The sequence below is a fragment of the Rhinolophus sinicus genome, chromosome 1, assembly GCF_057876585.1.
Source record: "Rhinolophus sinicus isolate RSI-liver-muscle chromosome 1, RSI-T2T, whole genome shotgun sequence".
Lineage (NCBI taxonomy): Eukaryota > Metazoa > Chordata > Mammalia > Chiroptera > Rhinolophidae > Rhinolophus > Rhinolophus sinicus.
In genome coordinates, this window is record NC_142501.1 from 173,691,717 (window position 1) to 173,710,497 (window position 18,781).

An 18,781-nucleotide genomic window follows, 5' to 3' on the forward strand; every position below is an offset into this window, starting at 1 on the left:
TTTTAACTATGTGGGTACTTGATGGCAATCACTTGTTCATTGTCAGTGCGGCATTTAGCGTGGCTATGACCTGTGTTGGCTTAGCTACCTGTTTCCGTCCCAGGAGGCAGTTTGTGTTGTTCAATTCCTCTCAGTGGTATAAGCATTCTGCAGTTTATTAGCCTCTTTGTCATGTCATCCTTGCTGGCATTTTCCATTTGTCTCACACAGCTTCTTGAATTTAAAATGAAATGATTAATAAAACAAACAAATTTCTCCTGTACCCTTTAAACAAAGGAGACAGCCATTTGAAAGTTTATGTTCTTTATTTACCTATCCTTTTTCTTTCTGTATGTGTTTGCCTTTCTCTCCTGAAACAGAGAGCTAGTCAAATGAAATATGAAGTATTTAGAAAATCTAGATAAAAATCTAAAAATTTATCATCAGAAGTGAACTAGATGTACAAAAAGCAGGAAGTGGAAGAAAGAAAATGTCAAATGAAGATTAGCCTGGATCTTTCTCTTGGTAGAGCTTCCTTTTTTTGCAAAAGAGTCACTTTAATGATAATTTAGGTACTTATCAACAGACGTGCTTGAGAATTAAATTTATTGACTATATTGGCAGAGAAAGATTTTTCAACGGAAAAATGCATGTCAAATTTAAACTCAAGGTATTGCCAAAATCTTATCTATGTAGAGATTTGGCAGGTATTGATCCAGGGGAGGTTTTTGAACATGACTTTGATCCTGCCAATTTATTAATTCATGGTTTGGCTAGGAAGTAGAACCTGAATGTATTCATTATTCTGAAGCTGTCTCACAAAGACAGAATAATATTTTGGGAGTTTGCTTAGGCGACACTTATTTAGTGGGCGAATCAGTAGGAAGGAAAGAGAGATACCATAATATGTAGGTGTTTCTCTTACAGCAATTTAATATGTAAAATGTTGCTGTCAGAAAATTTATAATCAAAACAAATATATACAATAATCATGAAATTTTATTTTGAAGGAATATTTACATATTTGTCCCTGTAAGCTTTCAACCAGGAACATCAAATTTATGTATGTATGTACGTATGTATGTATGTACGTATGTATTCATTTATTTATATTTTAAATATTTTTTTTTAATTTTTCAATTACAGTTGACATACAATATCATATTAGTTTCAAGTATACAACATAGTGATTAGACATTTATATAACTTACGAAGTGATAATTCCAATAAATCTACTACCCATCTGACATTATACATAGTTATTACAATATTATTGACTATATTCCTTGTGCTATACCCTTCATCCCCATGACTACTGTGTAACAACCAATTTGTATTTAATCCCATCCCGTTTTTCACGCAAGCCCAACCCCCCTCTCATCTGGCAACCATCAAAATGTTCTCTGTATCTATGAGTTTGTTTATTTTGTTCTTTACATTACACATATAAGTGAAATCATATAGTATTTGTCTTTCTCTGTCTGACTTACTCCACTCAGTATAATACCCTCTAGGTCCATCCATGTTGTTGCAGGTGGCAAGATTTCATTCTTTTTGGGGCTGAGTAATATTCCATTGTATATATGTACAACTTTTTCTTTATCCATTCATCCATTGATGGACACCCAGGCTGCCTCCATATCTTGGCCATTGTAAATAATGCTGCAGTGAACATAAGGATACACATTTCCTTTCAAAATACTGTTTTGGGTTTCTTCAGATAAATACCCAGAAGTGGGATTATTAGGTTCATTTTTGGTCTCTTGTTATAGCATTTGTTTTAAAGTCTGTTTTGTCTGGTGTAAGTATTGCTACCCCAGATTTTTCTTTTTTATTTCTTTTTTTGTTTGTTCAGTTCTAGTTCCATGAAATATATTTTCCATCCATTTACTTTCAGTCTGTGTGTATCTTTTGATCAGAAGTGAGTCTCCTGTGAGCAGCATTTGTAAGGATCTTGTTTCCTTATCTATTCAGCCTCTCTATGTCTTTTGATTGGAGCATTTAATGTATATATATTTAAAGTGATTGTTGATTAGTATTGCCATTCTATTCATACTTTTTTTTTTTCTTTTTCTTATTCTTAAAGAAATCCTGTTAACATTTATGTAATACTGATTTGGTGGTAATGAACTCCTTTAGCTCTTTCTTGTCTGGGAAGTTCTTTAGCTGTCCTTCAAGTCTAAACAAGAGATTTGCAGGGTAGAGTAATCTTGGTTGGAGGTCCTTGCTTTTCATCACTGACTATTTTCTCCTATCCCTTCTGTCCTGCAGTTTCTGTTCAGAAATCAGCTGACAGTTTTATGTGAGCTCCTTATAAGTAACTAATTGCTTTTCTCTTGCTGCTTTTAAATTTTTCTTTTTATCTTTAACCTTTGGCATTTTAATTATAATGTGTCTTGGTGTGGGCCTCTTTGGGTTCATCTTATTTGGTACTCTGCACTTCCTGGGCTTGTATATCTATTTCTTTTGCCAGGTTAAGGAAGTTTTTCATCATTATTTCTTGAAATAGGTTTTCAATTCCTGTTCCCTCTCTTCTCCTTCCGGTACCCCTATGATGTGAATGTTGGTATGCTTGATATTGTCCCAGAGACCCCTTAAACTTTCCTCATCTTTTTGGATCCTTTTTTTTTTCTTTTTGCTGTTCTGATTGGGTGTTTTTTGTTACCTTATCTTTTAAATTGCTTATTTGATCCTTTGCTTCATTTAATTTACTGTTGATTCCCTCTAAGGTATTCTTCATTTCAGTTATTGTATTATTTATTTCTGACTGGTTCTTTTTTATGTTTTCTATCTCTATTTTTATGTTTCCTATCTCTTTATTGAAGTTTTCTCTGAGATCATTGAGCATCTTTATAATCTTTGTTTGGAACTCTGTGTCTGGTAGATTGCTTGTCTCCATTATGTTTAGATCTTTCTCTGGAGCTATATTTCTGTTCTTGTACTTAGAACATGTTTCTTTATCTTCCCATTTTGGCTGCCTCCCTGTATTTGTTTCTATGTATTAGATGGGACTACTATGCTTCCTGTTCTTAGTAGAGTAGTCATACATAGTAGGTGTCTTGTGGGACCCAGTGCTGCAGTCTCCTTGTTCACCAGAGCTGGATCCTCCTTGTGTGTCCCTTGTGTAGGTTTTGTGTGTCCTCCTCTTATAGTTGAGCCTTAGTCACTGTTTGCACATCAGTGGGTAGAATTGACCCTTGGGTTGATTGGTTGTAAGCACTGGCCATGACTACAGTGGAGGAGCTGCGCTAGAGGGGCTGACCCTACAGTGTAGGGTTTTCTTCAGCAGGACTCTGGTGCCTGCCCACTCTTACCTTTTGGTATGTTGTCTTTGAAAATAGCTAGGTGGTGCTCCAGTTGGTCCAAAGCTGGCCACCAGGGGTGCCAGCTCTAGGCCTCCTGGGAGGGGACCCACTGCAGACCAGGTTCAGCTACAGTCTGTGCCCTGCCTGGGTCCACCGGGCATTAGCCACAAAGCAATCTGCAGATGACCGCTGCCCACGCTGGGCTTGCAGGTGCCTCAAGAGGCCAATCTGCGAATCGAGGCTGGTTGTCACTAGTGCCAGACTTAGGGCTGCTCAGCCATAGATACAGGACACACCAAAGTCAGATGGGGCTTGTTTGGGCTTTGTGAACCTTTGAGATGTTTTATAAAAGATGGTAGTATGAGTTAAAACAGGTTGTTTGTATGGGAAAAACACTGTAAGTGTTTTGGGTATGCCTGAAAGTTGGGTGGGGTGGGGTGTGAGGGAATCACTAGGGCAGGGCTGACAAAAGGTGATAGCCTGTTTGATGGAGACTCAGATATGACATCTGCCGGCATCTACACATAGGAAGGGAGAGAAAGGGCTCAACAAAGACAAAATGGCTTCTCTTCCTCCTTCTGGGAGAAAACTGCCCCTCCAGCCCTCATACTGCAGCCAGAGAACTCAGTTTCTCTCTGTATGTCCCTGGCACCTCAAGCTGCTTCCCCAGTGCTGGAGCTCAGAGCAAGTGAGTCCGTCAGCAAGTAAGTCCCTGTGAGGCCCTTTTAAGAGGAATGCCTAGGTCTGCAGCTATCCTTCAGCTCACTTAACCTCTATCTCCACTGGGTTTCACAGCTAGAAGTTATGGGGACTTCTCTCCATGACACTGAAATCCTGGGCTGGGAAGCCTATGGGATGCTGGGACACTTGCTCCTCCTGGGGGGACCTCTGCAGCTGAGATATCCTTCCTGATTTTTAATGCTCACATGTGGGTGTGGGGCCAGCCCACTCTGCATCTCTACCCCTCTTACAAGTCTCCCGGTGGCTTCTTCTGTATGTCCGTAGTTGTAGGCCTTTGGCTTGGGAGCCTTCAGGCAATTCTCAGTCATGGTTATTCTGTAGTTTAGTTGTAATTTTGATATGGTCTTGAGAGGAGGTAAGAACTACATTTACTTACTCTGCCATCTGGATCAATCCACCCACATTTAAATCTTTTAAACTAAATAAGTAAAACAAATAAAAGCTGAACTGCACTGTAAGATAGTAAGAGAGGCACTTCATTGTTCTCACCATAATCGGTTTTCAGAAACACAATTTGAAAATTATTTTGTGGGACATTTAGAAATCAGTTTAATCTGTGCAGATCTGTCTTTCTTAAAGACTGAGGAACAGCATTACATCCCATGTAATGCAGGTAGCCTATTTTTATTTACAGATTTGTTCTATGATTAAATGGCAATTATTTTCTATTTTTTCCTACTATTAATATTGTAACCGTTTCCAAAGGTACACTTTGTTCCTTCATGTATTCATCACTCTTTTAACAGATATTTATCAAATGCCTAGATTGTGTATTGCATTATTCAAACTCTTTTATGTGATTACCCAAAAAGGGATTTAGAGCCTAGTAGTGAACATTGGCTATGCATACAAAAGCTATAGGTGACAGAAAACAAAAGTCCTCAAATGTGGTAGAAATAAGGGTCTATGGAATTTTAGGATAAGGTGTAGTACAGAGTGCTATGACACCCACTCAGCTCCTGTTTCATGGCTGAGGCCCTCCTGGGGAGGGCACACAGTTGAGCCTCTGTCCAGTACTGCGCTGGGCAGAAGGGAGCTGCTCCACATCCTTTGCGGAAGAGCATGTGCCCAGTGATTGGTCACTGCAGAACTAGAAAGATCTGAGTCCCTTGGCTCCATTGGGGTAACTCAGAGGAGTTATTGTAACCACAGATTGGTCAATGGGATCACCTGAGCTGTTGTACTGGCATTGAGGTTTCACCTCTTCCTCTGCCCAGTCCCTGTTCTCTCACTCCCTTCTCTGTATTTCCTCAGGAGCACCCCAAGTAACCCTCCTGAACAGGAGCAAATCTCCAGTTCAGAGCTGTTTCCTGGGGAATCTGACCCAAAATAGAGAAAATAGATTAGAAAACTTTTCATGAAACTGATAGCATTTTAATGCAAATTAAAAGTTAACTGGTTTGAGATATGTAATCCTAACGATAAGAAGATATTTCAAGTGGTGGGAGTACTCTAGTTGACATATCTATTAAAATAAATCATGTGGGCAATGACCAAGGTGGATTAATTCACTAGAATGTACAGAACACATGGTGAAAATAGTGTAGACTGGGAAGAGATTGAGGAAAGGAATTAATTCCTAGGTAGATGAAAGACCGTAAAGAAATTTTGAATAAGGGCATGACAAAATCAGAGCTGAGTTTTAGAAAGAATATGCTTACATTGTTTTTTTAATAATTAAAAAAAATACTAAAAAATAATTACACTCAAAATGTGTGATAACATATAAAAGCAGTGATATTTTCTATGTATCCCATACAAGTAAGCCAATCAAGATTTGATAGACTCTTAAATCAAATACTTCTGCATTGGTTTAATTGATTAATTTGTGCTAAACATTTTGTGGTAATTATTTTTAATACCAAATGTGAAACATAGAATATGTGAACATTTGTGGCAGTGTCTCAAGTCTTTTAGTACTAGTGCATTTTCTCACATTGAAACATGTTAATACATTATATCTAAAAGAGATATCTTGATACATGTTGATATCTAAAAGAGTACTCTTTGACATGGAAAAAAAGAATTGAAATTACTATAATTCTTATATGGGAATGTATTCATTCAACAAATATTTTACTGAATACTACCATATGCTGTGAGATCACAGAATAAGGAAGCAAAATAGAATTATCAAAAATAATTACAAGTGTGAATGTTCTGCAGAAGGGGAAACACCAACTGTTCTGGAAATATGTGGCTAGAGAACCTACTTAGGCATAAGAGTGACAGATAAGTAAGAACATTTAAGATGAGTAGGCATTAGCCAGGAAAAGGAGGAGAGTATTCCAGAAATGGGGAGGGAAGAATGTTTTCTGCAGTGTAATGGAATGTTAACAAGCTTGCAGGGAACAGAGCTATTGGCACATTTAAGCATCTGAAATAAGACCAGGATGACTAGAATAGAGAAAGAATAGGGCCATTGTTCCCCTTTGGCTAAAACAGGTAGGCAGGGAAAAATATAATGAAGGGTTAAAACCACGTTAAAAATTTTTAAACTTTTTTTGAGGGGTAAGGTTAAGCCACTGATGTATTTTAAACAGAGGGTGACAAAATCTGATTACTCAGTGTCTCCCAAGTGGAGAATTCATTCTGCAGCTGTCATTGGACCGGGACAGGTTCAAAGAGAAAACATCAGTTAAGAGACTGATGCTCCAATTCAGAGGATGCTTAGGAAATGTTGTGGGTTATGGAGATGGATGGAAGTAGATGTCTTTAAGAGATACTTAGGTGATTGAAATAAGATGTAGTGATTTGAAATGAATGTGTAAAGAAGAAGAAGAAGAAAATGGTCATTCTAGGTTTCGGTCTTGGACAGGCATAACTCCAGAAAGTTGGGGGTTTTGTTGTTATTTTAAAATTTGTGTAATTGAGGAATGGAAACATATTATTTTGCTTTTTGTGTAAAGCACTATGTGCTTTTTAGAATGTGTACATCATAAGGAGAGAGAAAATTTAGGAAAATAATCTGCCATACCAGAAACAGTATTGATTAGGAATATAAGATATCCCTTTTACAAAATGTGAGCAAATAAACTTGTTGCAACAAGAGCTTTTAGAAAAGCAGTCTATGCCCTTGGAATAGTCCTCTTGTGGACTCATCAGTGTATACTCCAACTTCAGGGCATTTGAATCCTAAAGAGGTAAATGGTATAGTGTAAATTCATTTAGTTCAACATCCACTTTTTTTTAAATAATCCACGATGATGTACGTTTATGTTGAACACACAGTTTACGTAGCCTAGGGGGAAAAGTATGAGGCATAAGAAGAAGGTTTTAGTTCAGGTTCCTCAAATAACTAGTTGTCTCAGCTTTAGTTTCTTCTTCTCTAAAATGTAGATAGCATGATCAATACGCTAGTAGCCTCATATTTACTTCTCAGTTTGCTTCAAGTTTCTATGATGAATGAATATTTTAGCATATGTGTATTTATGTCACTATAGAGGTATATATCTCTATATGCACGTGTATACACATGGCAACTCAAATTTTCCTAGATATTTCACAATAATTGTTTTTTGTTTTTAGTTTTTGTTTTTCTGCATCTTGCATCTAAGCATTTATCCACCCATTACATTTCTTTTCTAGATAGATTCATAGAGTTTTCCTTCTGGCAGGGATTTTTCTCTCTGAAATTAACTTATGAAACATGAAGACATCAGGACACGCCACTGAGTCTGGTTCTCCCCAGTGTGTTCACTGCCTTGCTGGGCTCATGTTTATTTAACAGGGTGTCCTTGGTGACTAAGAATGTCTGCAGGTTACAAGGAATCTAGGAACATGTATAAGGAAATTAGATGAGTGTCATATAAACCTGATGTTCCATATGACCTTCCAAAAGAATCTCTAAGTTATTTTGCAGATTCAAGCATAGAAAAAACTTATTCTGCCTCATAAAAAGAATGAAGTAATTTCTTAATATTTTTTTCTTCGTTTTTCCAACTTATCCTATTCATAAGGGAACAAAAATTTTCTTCTTTTTCAAAAAACCGATTATCCAGTGATAAATTATTCCAAACCTCTGATTCTATTCTTCTACTTTTCCTTCTCTTCTGCTTTCTGTATTGGATGCTCACTACCATTTCTATTTAGGGTGGGTAGGATGGAATCCAAACCTATTTTACTTGGTATTTTAAACAAGGTTTGCTCTGGCAGCAATTTTTACTGTCACTTTATAGGACATTTAGAAATTATTTGTATGAGTTATTCATATTGTCAATATCCCATTATCTTATTTTGTTTACAATCTGTTATATCACCAAAAGATAAACACAAACACACACACACACACACACACACACACACACACACACAAACTGTGCATGCACAAAGACAGTGACTGCTCATTATTAACTGGCCAGCACACATTCATTTTTACAAAGGCTCTGTTTTCAAGGTAGATCTGAGGATTGAAAAAAAAGTCAAAAGCATGGGAATATTCATTCTTTGTCAATCAAAAATCAAAGAGGTGAATCATGGGTCAGATAACAAGGCATTTCAGTTAAAGGGTTTATTTGCTTAAAATACTGACCTCTCAAGCAGCCCTTATATTTTCACGAGGGAAGGTTTTACTGATTACACATGCTAACAGCTCATAAGAATATAACATAAAGAAGATAAATTACAAAGTCAAAAAGGTGAACAACGTAAGTGGAGGCTGCATTAAACTAAATGCAGGTCCTCTGATTTATGATTTTGTACCTGTGTAATATAAGTGGACTGAGTTGCTCTGTGCCAGATGCAAGCTATGGATAAAGACACTGGATGGAGTGGCCATATAAGATTTGACTGTGAATAATAATAATATAGTGCCAGGCAGTCCAGTGTTCAAAAGTTTTAAAATTATAGGAATATACTATTTTTATAATGAAGCAATCATACTGATATATAATATCTTTTCTCTTTTTCCTAGAAATAAAGCACTACAACAGAAATTTAAGGTTCTGATATAATTAGGAGATATTACTGAGGTAGATGTGTGACAGAGGACAAGATGTGCTCTTATAAAAAGATTACTGAATACCAGTGGTTTGAATTTATATGTAGTAATAGTAGCTATATGTGTAAGTCAAATTCCTACAGTATTTGCCATTTGGAGATATTAATGATAAGATCTACTGTGCTTACCCCAATCTTTAAATTTTTAAGTGAGAATTGAATTATTTGAAATATTATTACTGAGTGAACATACAGGATCAAATTGACGTGCAAGAACTGAATAATCTATCCCTATCAAACATACAGACAATCAAAAAGCACAAAGGAGAGAGATTATGGGACACTTATAAGTAGCTCTCCAAGTTGTTTCTTCTTATATTGAACAAGCACATTCTGTCTCCAAGGAAGGTTTTATAGGTTTTCCTTGCACAGCAGGGAGCATTTACATTATGAAACATTTCGATTTGTACCCTAGAAAGTGAAAAGCTTCAGGACATTTTCCAAAGAGCCATAAGCAATTAATTCATAGATCCTGAGTTTATTTACTACGATAATCGTAGTTTAGCCCGGGACATCCTGCTAAGGGCTTTTTTAAATAAGAACACTTTTTTGTAGTAAGTATTACTAATCTCTTTAACTGGAGTTCCAGTTGACAAAGACATCAGACTCACTTACCTACTTTCTTTTCCCCTCATCCTGTGCTGCTCTACACACACACACACACACACACACACACACACACACACACACACACACACCAGTAAAACAAGTGAACAGATCCTAGACCAGTTGCTTTAATTCTTTTCTCCCCAAATACCAATCAATGAAATATAATTGAGTCAAAATTTGCAAAAACATTTTACAATGCCCTGTAGATATTCATGAAATTTTGATGAATATTTTCCACCCCAATAAACATTAGTTAAAAAACGTACAAACAAAACAGGCACATGCCTACAACTTCCAGCAGAACTAGAAAGCCTCCAAAATCAGAGAATGAAAAAATCATGTAGAAGATGATGATGACAAGGATAGTAATTAAACTCCCACAATTTATCAAGCACTTTTATATATTCTCTACATGTATTAAAAGACTCATAAACTTCAGAGACAGGTACCATTATTTTATAATAATGCCGTTTAGCAGATGGAGAAATTGCGGCATAGAGAAATTAAATCACTGAGGTTTACACAACTAGTAGATTCTGATGCCATTGACCAAATGCCGGAAGTCTGACTCCAAGTCCATGCTACTGACTGCTATGGCATATATGAGAAGGGCATAGACATATAAAATTCAACCGTACTTTTATTAATAAAACTCGATAATAAAAGAAAAGCTGGCATATTAGGAAATAATTATGGAGGATCAGTTTTGTTGATTATAACTATTGCAGAAATGAAATAGATGAAATATTGAAAGTAATGAATAAGCAATAGTTTCATTGAATGCCTGTTATGAACTTAGTGTCAATCGATGGTCTACAAGACACAGATGTAGTAGGAGATATAGTAGACAACATAATACCTGCCAAAAAAAGACTAGAAATTGAGTTAGAACCTATGGCAAATGAGACACAGATGATCTTCAATTTATGATGACGCTATGTCTCGAAAAACCCGTTGTAAGTTGAAAATATCATTAGTCAACAGTGAATTTAATACGCCTAACCTACCAACCATCACAGTTTAACCTAGTTTACTTTAATCGCTCTCAGAACACAATATCCATAAAACACTGGCACCCCAGTACACTGCTGAGTATCGGTTGTTTACCCGTGTGATCGCATGGCTGACTGGGTGCTCAGCTTGCTTGCCACTGCTCAGCTTCGAAAGAGAGCATCAAACCGCATATTGCTAGCCCAGGGAGGAAAAAACTCAAAATCCAAAATCCGAAGTATATTTCTACCAAATGCATATCACTTTTTCACCATCGTAAAGTTGAAAAATCATAAGCCAAACCATCATAAGTCACAGACCGTCTGTATATTTAAGTATCAACATCATAGAGGTGATACTGAAAGCAGTTTACAAACTGAGATAACTTGTCCAAATAAATGTGATTATCGGGCCAAAATTCGAAGTTAGAAATACTATAGTATAGAAGTGACTCAGAATATGATTTTTATTTATGAAATCCTAAATAACGTGAGGACCAATAAACTGAGAAAAGAATGGTAAACGAGAAACAGAGAAGTATGACCTACATTGCCATCTGTTGGGGAAATGAACATCTGTCATGATGAATGAGAGATGAAGCTTGGAAATTCCCAGTGAATCTCAGCAGCCAGCACTACTGTTTAAGAGCAAAACAGATTTCAAGCCTAATTTAGTTTTCTATATTTTTTTTAATTTGGAAAAAAATATTTAAAGAAGGAGGACGAATAAACATCTAGTAACTTAGAAACTTGGTTTTTAAGAATCCCAGATATAATTTTAAAACAAATTAGAATGGCATTGTTCTGGAGAAAAAAATATTGTCAAAACTTGTATCCAGAGTAGATTTTATGTTCCCCAGAAGCATATTTTCTGACTGATGGATCTGTATATGTCAGAAGGTATGGTGGCAAAAATCTTTGCCTGGAATTTAGTCTCAGCTCTAATATGGTGTCAGTTTATGTAGTCATTTTACTCTTTGGATCTAAATTTCCTCATCTGTAAGGAGAATGAGATTGCATTAAGTGATTCTCAAGGTTACTTTCAATAGTTCTCCTATTTTATGCTGTGCACTTATTTTAAAAAAATAGCCTATTAATCATTGCATGCTTACAATATTTATTTTATAAATGGAAATAGTATTCCTACAACTTTCTTTTATGCATTATTATTCTTATTATGATTTTACTTCTGAAATCTAACATCAGTATCCTTTCTCTCATTCAGGGTGGAGTTAGTGGGTTGACTGGAGAGCTAGAATTTGGAGAAAACGGAGGCAATCCCAATGTCCACTTTGAAATTCTTGGAACCAACTATGGAGAAGAGCTTGGCCGAGGTGTTCGCAAAGTAAGACCAGAAACATTGATAAATATGCTTTTTTCTATAGTAACTATGGTTTTGTTTGATTTTCTTCACACAATATGATTACAGTATTAAAGTCCCTATTGTAAATAGTTTGAAAGAGAAGGGATGGGGGAAAATTAGACATTTAAATGACCTTAAGTACTTACCAGAAGTATTAATCAATGAATTCTATTTATGTCTTAGTATAATTTAAAGGAAGAAAGGTAATGTGATGGTTGCCTAGGGAACTAGCAAAATCTTTCATTCATTATAATAATAATCTTTATAAAGTAATGAATTTAATATTTATACAATGCATAGCTGCTTGTTTTTTAACTTGTAACATGCACAAAATCAGAATAAGAGCTTAGAGAAATTTCATATAGTAAGAGAGAAAGTCTACTATAAAATGTGACATTACAGTATTTCAACTTCTATATGTGTCACACATAAGTAGAAAATGGTTTGCAGGAAATGAGCTCTTGTTATATATTACAGATTGCACATGAGAAAAAACTTGAGTGCAATAAAGGATGTTTCAGGAAATGCTGGAACAATAAATACTTTCTCAAGGAGAAATATGAAAGCCACTGAAGAAATCGGTTTCCTATAGTTTGAATTTGCCATTGTTATATATTTTTAGTGGGTAACAACTTAATGTAATTGAATGTGCATACACAGTTCATAACTATAGATTTCTAACTGTGTAAAGCTGCTGCATAGAGAGTAAGAGGTTCTTCAGTAGGTGTTCCTTTCTGAAGTTGAGGTGTAGGATGCAAAGAAACTTAGAGAAAATTAAGTTAGGAGTTACTCAAATCACCAATAAAAACATCAGTAAATTCACGATGGAAGAGTTGAAAATATCTTAATGTGTTTTTAATTATTGTTTTATAGTGAAGCATAGAAAATATACAGAAAACTTCATAAAACACAAGGATCGTTTAGTAAATTATTTTAAAGGAAACAACCACTAATATAATATACTATACTAGTACCAAGAAATAGAACGTATCAAACATTCTAAACATCTCCATATATTCTCCCTGATGACATCCCTGACCTCCCTTCTGAGTAGTGTAACAGTCTGAATTTTATGATACTCATTTCTTTTCAGTTTTAAATATAATTTTATCACCTGTATGCACATCCTTAATTAATATAATTTAATAGTTTACCAATATTTTAACTTATGGACAGTCTTAATATGGTATATGTTCTTTTTTCTTGCTTGTTGTTCAACATTCTGTTTGTGTTATTCATTCTTGTTACAGGCAGTTGTAATTTATTCACTTAAGTTGCTGTATCGTCTTGTAGTCTATGAATTGTCCTAATCTACTGTGGTCTATTTCCATTTTTAGGCTATTATAAACAAAATTGTTTTGAATATTCTTGGAAATATGTCTTGGATGTATACTCTTGTAGTTGTGCATATATCTGTAGGCTTTGTAACCAAGAGTAGAATTGCTGCAATACAAGAAAATGTATCTTGTTTTTTACTGGCTACCCTTAAAGTCATTTTCATAGAGATTTACTAATTTACATACCACAAGCAGGACAGTAAGTTCTCGTTGCCCCATGTTCTCACCAAATCTTGGTTTAGTCACACTTTCAAGTTTTTATTAAGTTATTGCATATATAATGATATATCCTAATGGTTTCAATTTGCATTTCCCTGGTTATAAAGAAGTTCTGGGATTGTTTCCTATATTTTTTCGGCTATCTTCAGATTCCTTTTTGGGTTAATTGCCCATTCAAGTCTTTTGGCCCTTTTTTATTCAGTTGTCTTTTGTTTTTATAATTAATTTTAGGAGTTATACCTTTGAATATTAGTATCTTGTTATTTAATATGTTGTAAATAGTTTCCCTCTGTTTTTTATTTACGTTTTATTCATAGCACGTTTAAATGAAGTAGAATTATGAATTTTCTTCCTTATGATGATTGCCATTTAGTCTTATTCAAGAAATCATTCCCTATTGCCAGAGTCATAAAGATACAATGCTCAATATTTCAAAGGCTTTATAGTTCTACCTTTTCAATTGAAGCCTTTTGTCTACTTGGAATTATTTTTTTTAATATATGGGAAAAGAAAAGAATACAATTTCACTCTTTAATGTAGTATCTTGAGTATTTGTTTTTACTGAGATTTAAGTACAGTAAAATGCACAAATTTTACTTCTACAAGGGCTTTCCATGATTGCATTCACCAATGTGACTACAACCCAGATCAAGTTATGGAACATTTCCATCACCTGGAAAGTCCCATCACTTCTATTTCTGCTCTTAGCAACACAGATAGTTTTGCCTGGTCTGGATGTTCAGATAAATGGATAATGTAGTGTATTCTCTTTTGTGTCTTCTTTGTCTCACCATATCCTTTAGATACACCCTTATTTTCATGCGTCACTATTTTTTACTTTTTTTCACTTATACTGCTAATGGCATTATATTGTATAAATATCATATAGTATCTTTTAAAATTCCATTTTCTGTTTGTTGTTGATATATGGGAATGACATTGGTATTTTATATAGATTTTTATATCCAGCTTTCTTGCTCAACTCTTTAATTCTGATAACTGATCTTTAGATTATGGTGAACCTTCTGCATATTATCATTATTATCTAGAATTAATGATTTGTCTCTTCATTTCGAATTTTTACACCTCTTATTTCTTCTTGCCTGTGTACTGACTAAGGCCTCTAGGACAATGTTAAATAAAATTAATATTTAATAATAAGCCTGCTTAGAGTAAAAGATATCAACATTATATTAGTAAATATAATATATGATGTTTTTCATTTTATTAACTTTGATAAGATTAAGGAAACTCCATACAGTCCTGGGATAAACCTAATATTCATATTTATAAAAATTACATTTATATAAAAATATAATTATGTTTGTTTCCATAAAAAACACTTGATTTGTTACCACTTTGCTTAAGATTTTCACATTGATGTTCATGACTAAGTTTACCTGAAATTTTCTTCTCTGTTGGATTTTCTTTTTTTTTTTTTTTATTCATGATGTCCCTTTAAAACATTTTCAGGGAGTTCATTTAAAGTCTCTCTGCCATGGTTGGGCTTGTGGAACCTGCATTGGCTAGAGTGGATTTAGACAAACGTGGGTTTAACCATCATGTTATTTCTGTAGACAAATGAGTTTCCTCTTATGCAAAGTCAAAGTAGGTTCTCTTGATTATGCCACAATATCACTGTTGGAAAGGGGCCTTGCTAATTCTCAGTTCCTTAGCAGACATCTGGGAAGTAACAATATGACGAATCTCAATAGTTACCATCTGACAAATCAAGAAACTACAGTCTCTGCTGACCTGGCCCCTGGTCATCTGTGAATTCTTCCCAGGGTGAGACTCAGTACCATCCATCACTTACAGCAAGTCCCATCTCTAGTCTCTCTATTAACACTGTGTTAAAGCCCCAAACCAGGACAAATCTTTCATAATCTTTCAGTTCACCATTTCCTACTCAGTATTGCCTTTTTCACAAGTCACCGTAGACTGCCATTGTATAAATAATTCTCCCCCATTAGAACGTGGGAGAATTATTTATACAATGGCAGTCTACGGTGACTTGTGAAAAAGGCAATACTGAGTAGGAAATGGTGAACTGAACTAAGTCAAGAGACCTCAGTTTTGGGTTTGTTTGCTTGTTTGTTTGGTTTTAATCCCTGTTGGACTTTGATATTAAGGTTTTGTTGGCCTCAAACATAGTTCACATGGTTTCTTCTTTTTCTATTCTTTTGAGTTACATAAGCTTGGAAACATTTCTTCTTTGAATGTTTAATAGATTGCCCTAATGAAGCCCAGCTGAATCTAGAATTTTCTTTGCAGCAACTTTTTAAAAAAACTACTGATCTACTTTTTCATAATAAATAAAAATAAGTTTTATTTTTATGATATTTTAAAGTTATAAATATGTGTGTGTGTGTATATAGATAGATAGATAGATGTATCTTAGTATGAAAATGCTAATAATGTCTTTATTTAATGTTTTAAATATCTGAAATATTTTGAGACCTGAACTTATTTTCATTTTTAAATAGTTTCCTTGGGAGAACACTTTTAAAATTAATATTATAAAGACTTCTAATAATGCTTTCTTCCCTAATGAATATCTTGTCTGCTATTAATGAAGCTAAACCAATTTCATTTCTGTTACTATTTCGATGGATGACACTTCTTTTCACTATCCTTTTACTTTCAACTTTTCTGTATCCTTTTGTTTCCACACATAATTTCTATAAAAATTGTATAATTGGTTATTTGATGCAAATTTGACTATTTATGCCCCCAAAAATAGAGCATTTCACATAATTATATGAAATTCATTCACTAATGCACTTAGGTTTAAGTCTACCATCTTATACATTCTTCTATTTTGTACAATCTATTTATCCTGCCTATTCCAGGTTCCTTTCCTCTCCTTTGTTGCCTTCATTTGGATTGCATATGTATATATTTGTATATGTATATGTATATATGTACATGTATATTTTTACTATCATCCATCCTCCTCTACTAATGTACAAGTTGTAGATTCTGTTTCTACTTATTTGATAGTTCCTTGAGAATTTATAACATGCATACTTAATTTTTCAACATCTAAAGTCCATCAATATCTTGGCTTCCACATAGGTAACATACTTAGGACATTTTAAATCCACTTACTGAATGTATCCACCTCTCAAATTATAGAGTTTTTTTCATGTTTTTAATGTTCTCTTTTTTATTCAAAAACTATTACCATTACTGTTTTGTGCAATACATATTTATTTATATCTACCCACAGATTTTCCACTTTCCTTGCTCTTTTTTCCTTTCTACTTTTGTATCTAGAATTGCTTTTCTTCTGCCTAAATTACAGCTTTTTAAATGTTCCTTGATGGTTTTCTTATGGCCAGATTTCTCAGTTTCTGTTTATCTGAACATGTCTTTATTTCATCTTCTTTCTTTAATTATGTTTCCCCTAGACATAAAATTTTAAATTGCTAGTTTTATTCATTCTGCATGTTGACTATATCAATACACTGTCTCCAGCTTCAGTATTGTGGTTGAGAACTTGGCTGTCTCTGCCCATATTTTTGCCAGTAATCCACTCTCTTTTTCTCGGACTTATTTTAAGATTGTCTTTGTTTTTATATTTCTGCATTTTCAGTACAGACTGTCTGAGTGTGGATTTTACTCAAATGTGTGACGTTTTATGATGGCAAAAACTTAGGTTAGTCAATGTGGGATTTACGGTGACTGATAAACTAACACTAAGTATATGATGCCGTGCTAAATTCCTAAGTCTGGAAGGACAGAGGGAGTACCAAAGATGACCATTAATTCATGGAGAATTTCAAACTATTAGGGAAAATCTGTAATATCTTAGGCCCAATTCTCTGCCTTCAATTTTATTTATTTAGTAATAAGAGACTAGCTACAATGATAGAAAATTAAATGGAAACAAAATAATTAGCATAATTAACATAGAATCATAAAGCAAGTTTATTATAAATGTAACAGAATATACAGAAAATGAAAATATTCATGGTTTTATAGCAGAAAGTAATATGTCTTTCTTTGGAGTTTTTATTACTTAATACTTGCTGAATGATATTAGAAAACCTTTTTTTTTATCTCATAATTGTGAAATCAATATTAGTGAATAGTATCCCCTATTTTGAAAAAAAGGAAAAAGGGACTTCTGCATACATTAAGGTATGCATGCAGAAATTATATCATTCTCAGATAGGACCTATACAAATACAAACAAAAGTTGTTTTGTTCTTTTTATGTATTAGCAATTTCTTATAAAACCCTCCTGCCTTTTTCTTCTACTCTATTCCTAATGATTTTCCCCAAGTTTACACATCCATTTTCACCAGGTTTCTTCTTCCTTCCAATATTTTTGTGTAAACTATCCCATGCAACATTATTAATTTTCCTAAAGCCTTATGATTCTAAAGCTTCCTGATTTTACAAAAACATTTATCCCAATTCAATAATTAGGCATGTGTGCATAAGGATGATAATTACAGTCTTCATATACTAATAGAAGCTAAGAAAAAAAGAGTTTCAAGAAATAGAGGGGGATTGTCAATATAGCAAAAAAACAGTAATATAAAGACTACAGAGAACTATTGAATTTAGGAACTCAAGTTCATTAGTAACTGAGGAGAGACAGTAGAGCAAATGGGTTAGCAATGCGGCTACCAATGTCAGACTGTTCAAATTCTTGTTATGCTATTTAAAACAAAGTTTAAGTTACATGTTACTAAGCTCATAGGTAGGTACAGCCTAAATGAGTTAGTAATGTGACACAATCAGAACTGTTCCTGGTGCCTCAAAAGATGTTTCAAGTAATTGTCATTTGTAAGAGAAATCTTAGTTGAGTGGTAATGCCATATGTTTAAATAGCAACAAGTTGAAAAGTAAAAAGGAATAGGGAATAGAGTCAATGGAACTGTAACAACTATATTCGATGTTAGAGGAGTAGTACATTGGGGGCGGGGGTTATCAGTTTGTGAGAGGTATAAATGTCTAACTATTACATTGTTTTGTGCACCTGAAACTGAAAACAAATTGTATGGACATTTTTAGATCCCCCTCCCAAAAAAAAGTCAAAAGTAAGGTGATATGTAGCAGAAGTAAGGGCAAATAACCACATTATCCTATTTGGCTAATAGAGTGGTCATTAAATGGCTTCTTGAAATTGAGGGGGAGAACTTTCAGAATGTAAGAGGCCTGAGTATGTTTGATGCTCACAGACAGAGCCAGTAGAGAGGAAGACAAAGAAGATAAAGGAAAGAAATG

The 18,781-nt window shown here is 34.4% G+C and overlaps 1 protein-coding gene across 3 annotated transcripts in view; it reads left to right on the forward strand.

Moving 5' to 3' along the window:
* GRID2 (glutamate ionotropic receptor delta type subunit 2) overlaps window positions 1-18,781 on the forward strand; it is a 1,331,224-nt gene that overhangs the window by 808,506 nt on the left and 503,937 nt on the right. For all 3 annotated transcript variants that reach the window (XM_019741137.3, XM_074323476.2, XM_019741134.3), the window contains exon 8: window positions 11,847-11,966. In XM_019741137.3, coding sequence (XP_019596696.3) covers window positions 11,847-11,966 — 120 coding nt within the window. The remainder of the gene's footprint in view (window positions 1-11,846; window positions 11,967-18,781) is intronic.